General features: G+C 44.7%; 1 protein-coding gene across 1 annotated transcript; it reads right to left on the reverse strand.

The window, feature by feature from the left end:
- Nucleotides 1-4,103: 4,103 nt before the first annotated feature.
- LOC107815196 (uncharacterized) lies at nucleotides 4,104-4,801 on the reverse strand. The gene is made up of 2 exons (XM_016640720.1): nucleotides 4,666-4,801; nucleotides 4,104-4,618 (listed from the first exon to the last, which is right to left on the reverse strand). Exons 1-2 carry the CDS (start codon nucleotides 4,799-4,801, stop codon nucleotides 4,104-4,106), a joined length of 651 nt encoding a protein of 216 aa, XP_016496206.1.
- Nucleotides 4,802-5,364: the final 563 nt, after the last annotated feature.

Here is a 5,364-nt window from a genome sequence, read left to right on the forward strand (position 1 = left end):
CCTTTTATTTGAACTAGGTCGAACATAACCTTTTATTAAATCGCAGCCAAGGACCGATTGGTGTTTTTCGAACTGGGTCAAACTTAACCTTTTGTTAAATCGAGGCCGAGGGTCGGTAGGTTTTGTTCGAACTGGGTGGAACTTAACCTTTTGTTAAATCGCGATCGAGGGTCGTTAGGTGTTGTTTGAACTGGGTCAAACTTAATATTTTATTAAATCGCGGCCGAGGGCCGGTAGGTGTTGTTCAAGCTTGGTCGAACTTAACCTTTTGTTAAGATGGTTTTGATAAATATAAGTTTTTGTTACTTTGATGTTGTTGCTCAAATTACATAATTTGAGAAAGTTACAAACTTTGGGCATTGTCTGGCATTCCAGTCCCAGTCTCGGGTCTATCCAGCCCCTTCATTGTTCAACTTGGAGAGTCTTGAGGAGTTAGGCAATGAAAGAAAAATCAGTCTGTTCTTCGCATACTTTGACTCGAAGCGTCCCTTCCGTAGCCTCATTAAAAACCTCCTTGAGAAAACCCTAATGGGACAAAACTCAAGTGAGGGAAAAAGAGTACCACTTGTGAGGGAGCTTCTTCCTTTTAGAAGTTGAAGTATTTGAGATGGTTGATATTCCAATTGTTTGGTAGTTGTTTTTCTTTCATTGTCTCTAGTAAGAATGAACCCTTGTTTGCTTTGGCTATAATTTTGTACGAACCATCCCAGTTTCCCTCCCTGTGATCTCTACTTGCATGGGTTTTGGCTTTGAGTACGTAATCCCAGACTTTGAGCGGCCGAACCTTTGCATTTTTATTGTAGTAACATTCCGCTTGCTGCTTTTGGCCGACCATTCTTATGTACGCCATGTCTCTTCGTTCATCGATCTCATCGAGCTCTTGCCTTCTACTCTCATCATTGCTAGTTCCACTTTCATGGGGGTTCTTAAGATGGGCTCTTTGACCTCGACTGGTATAACTAATTCAGTCCCGTAGACCAGAGAATAGGGTGTCTCTCATGTGCTTGTCTTCGGGGTGGTTCTATACGCCCATAATACATCTGGGAGTATTTCCGGCCATAGTCCCTTGGCTTCTTCGTATTTTTTCTTCATGATGGTTAATATAAAATTGTTGGAGGATTCTGTCTGCCCATTGCCCGTTGGGTGATAAGGGGTTGAAAGTATCCTCTTAATGTGCCATTTCTCGAGGAATTCGGGAGTTTTCTTTCCCGTGAACTGGGGTCCGTTGTCGCAGCCGATCTCCTTGGGTTGGCCGAATTGGCAGATGATGTTTTTCTATATAAAGGCGATTACCTCTGGTTCGCGTATTTGGGCGAACGCTCCTTTTCCACCCATTTAGAGAAATAATCAGTTAAAACTAGAAAACATCGCACATACCTCGCCCTACCGGGAGGGGGCCCACGATATCCATTCCCAATTTGATAAACGGCCATGGGAAGGTGACCGAGTAAAGGTGTTAGCCTGCTTGGAGAATTATTGGGGCATAGTTTTTACATTGTTCGCACTTCCTTACAAATTCTGAGGCGTCTTTTTTTATAGTGGGCCAGTAGTATCATGCCCGTATGAGGCACCTAACGAGTGCTTGATTACTAGAATAAGCGTCGAATTGGCCTTCATGGACTTCTTTGAGAATGCGTTGGGTTTGGTTTGGACCGAAACATTTCACTAGAGGGCCACCGTATGTTCTCTTGTACAAATCGTTCTGAAGGAGGTTGCATCTAGCCGCTTGTATTCTCAGTTTTTTGGCTTCTTTTTGTTGTTTGGGAGTGTCTCATCCTACAAGTAGGTAAGTAGGTGATAATACAATTATGCCAGTCCCAAGTTAAACATACAGATCTTACCTCAATTTGGTCTATGACGAGTAGAGGAGGTGGACTACACTTTCATCCCCAGTGGTGATGCTTTTGGTGGCTGCGACCAATTTGGTGAGGCCGTCTGCTTCGATATTCTAGGCTCGCGGGATCTGGTCAAGCTGACATTCAATGAAATTGGGGAACAACTTACAGATCTCGGTTGATATTTTTGCAACCTTTGTTCTTTGATTTAAAAAGTTCCTCTGACTTGGTTGACTACGAGCTGTGAATCACAGCGGAGATTCAACCGCCTCGCCCCATATTTGAGTGATAGTCTCAACCCTGCAATTACGGCCTCATACTCGGCCTTGTTGTTAGTCATATCCGGGCATCTTATGGACTGGGAAATTACTTTACCGGTGGGAACCTTGAGTACTAGTCCCAGTCTGAATCCAGAAGTATTAAATGCACTATCGGTGTACAAGACCCTGAGGTCTTGTGTTTGAAGAGAAGATTGAACGGCTTCCTTCTTGACCTCAGGAATTATCATTATGATGAAGTCTGTGACGAAGTCGGCGAGCACTTGCGACTTTATCATTGTTCGTGACTGATATGTTATGTCATGCTCTCTTATCTCGATGGCCCACTTAGCCAGCCTCCCCGATAATTCGGGTCTATGTAAAGTGCTTCTTAAAGGAAATGTGGTAACGACCGAGATAGGGTGGCACTGTAAATAGGATCTAAGCTTCCTTGAAGCTACGACCAGTGCTAGGGCCAGTTTTTCGAGGTGTGGGTACATCGTCTCGGCATCGATAAGTTTTTTATAAGTGTAATAAATAGCAGATTGCATACCTTTATCTTCTCGCACCAGGACCACACTTACTACTGGTTCGGATTCGATGAGGTAGACGGAGAGGTGTTCCCCGGGTTCAGGCTTTGAGAGCAGAGGTTGTGATGATAGATACGCATTAAGTTCTCGTAGAGCTTGTACGCAATCGGGCATCCACTTGAGGTCGTTATCCTTTCTGAGTACGCCAAAAGATCTGTGACATCTGTCGGACGACCGCGAGATACATCTCAATACGGCGGTGATTCGGCTAGTCAAAATTTGGACCTGCTTCTTTGTAGTCAGTTGTTCGGGTATCCCGTCGATAGCCTTGATTTGGTCCGGGTTGACTTCGATTCCTTGTTGTGATACTAAGAAACCCAAAACAATTCTTGAGGCTACGCTAAATGCGCATTTCTCTGGGTTTAGTTTCATCCCGTACCGTCTTAGTATGTCGAAAGCTTCCCGTAAATGGTCGATATGGTCTTCTGCCCTTACGGATTTGACCAGCATATCGTCGATATATACTTCCATTATTTTGCAGAGTTGGTCTTTGAATATTTTTGTGACCAATCTTTGATAGGTGGCTTCTGTGTTCTTCAACCCGAATGGCATGACTCTATAACAATACATTCCTCTTGGGCATGATTTGTTTAAGTCTGTAAAGTCTACACACATCATCTATTTACCATTTTTCACCACGTTGGCTATCCACTTGGGGTATTTCAACTTCCTGATTAAGCCATTTTCTTATAGCTTTTCTACCTCATCGTGGATGACATCATTGATTGTGGGGTTAAACTTTTGTCTGATTTGCCTTACAAGGGGATATAATGGGTTGACATTCAACATGTGTGTGGCTATCTCCTTGGGGACGTCTGGCATATTTGTATGGTAGAAGGAAAGCAAATATGAGTTAATTATTAAAACTTGACTAAATTTACCTAGTTCTCTGAGTAAGCAGCCGATGTAGGCCTTTTTACCGAGGTCGCTGGGATCTAATTTAACGGGGTCGAGGCCCTCTATAGTCGAGTCCGCGGCCTTGACCGTTTCAGGTTTGTGATGATGTCCCTGGTCTCTTCTTGTGTCGACCTCGACTCTGTTGATTGATATGATTTTTTTTTCCTTATATTTCTTTTGTTGGGTCGTCGAGCTATCCATGCCGATGTGGTAGCATTCCCGGGAAGTGCGTTTTTCCTCGTGTATGCTGAATATTCCCCAAGGTATTTTGAACTTGATCACTTGGTATAAGCTGGAGGGGACGGTATGGGATATATCCATGGACGTCCTCCTATGGCATTGTATATGGTGGCCTGGTTGTTGATGTGGAACGTTGTCTCTAGAGTTATGATGCCGGCAAGGACGGGTAGTGTAATTTCTCCCGAGGTCCGTTCAACTGCATTGTTAAAACCAGTTAGTGTGATGCAGCATGGTACTATCTTGTCCTCGAGTCTCATCTGGGCGAAGACTCGGGGATGGATAATTCACGCTCCACTCCCATCATCCACCATGATACGCTTAACATCAGTATGTGAAATTCGTAAAGTAATGATAAGAGCATCGTTGTGAGGGAAAGTCAAACCATCGGCAATTGACTTGTCGAAGATGATACTTTCCTCGAGTCCATCATACCTTTCATGGGTGATCAATATTTTGAGATTGTGATTAGCGGTGAACTTGATACCATTGATGGGGGCATCGTCATTGCTGCCAATAATCATATTGATGGTGTGGGCCGGTGAGGGCAGCTTTGGCGGGCCTTGACGTTCTTGACCCCTGGCGAAGGTGTTCGTTCCCTTGTCGCTCAGTAGATCTTTGAGGTGTCCTTGCTGCAACATGTTCACAACTTCTTGCCTCAGGGCAATGCAATCCTCTGTCTTGTGCCCGCGTTCCTGGTGAAATTCACAGAGGGCGTTAGATTTTCTAGTATTTGGGTCGGACCTCATATTTGGCGACCACTTCACCTTTATTCCGAGTTTTTCTAGGGCGTAGACTATTTCTGTAGGTGAAACAAAAAGGTTGTGAGCATATAATAGGGGGAATTACCTCTCTCATTCATATGAGTCCCCATTCTCAGCCTAGATGGACCCTCATCATAGCGGGAGGAATAAGGGACGGGGGCCTTGACGTAAGGCTGATGTCGTTCTCTGTTCGGCCGTGAGATTAGGTGATCCCTCCTCATGTTATCTCTTCATTCTCTCTTGGTTCAGTTTGTACCGAGCTGAGCCGTCAGGCTGTCCCATTGAGGTCGTCATTATCTGCCCGGACTTTGGCAGAATAAGCATTATGGATTTCGTCCCAAGTGGTCGGAGGATACTTCATCGACCAGCTCAACAGCTTTCTGGTCGCTCTTGAACCCTCTCTACTCAACCTATTCTTAAAAGCCTCGACTGCCATCCCTTCGGATACATTTGCTAAGGGCATCCTTAATATGTTGAAACGGGCGAGGAAGACCCTTAGTCCCTCTCCCAAGGATTGCTTGATGGCAAAGATGTCGTTTACTCTTGTTTCAGATTTCTTGGCCCCGGCATGCGTCGTCACGAACTTATCGGCCATTTCTTTGAAGGTTTCTATGGAGTGGGATGGTAGTTGTGAATACCATGTTAATGCCCCTCGAGTGAGGGTTTCGCCAAATTTCATCAGCAAAATAGAGGACACTTGTTCCTTGGTGAGACCGTTAACCTTCATGGCGGTGACGTAATGAGTCATGTGATCTTCAGGATCGGTTGTTCTGTCATATATCCT

Source organism: Nicotiana tabacum, chromosome 2 (assembly GCF_000715075.1).
Source record: "Nicotiana tabacum cultivar K326 chromosome 2, ASM71507v2, whole genome shotgun sequence".
In the NCBI taxonomy this organism is placed as follows: domain Eukaryota; kingdom Viridiplantae; phylum Streptophyta; class Magnoliopsida; order Solanales; family Solanaceae; genus Nicotiana; species Nicotiana tabacum.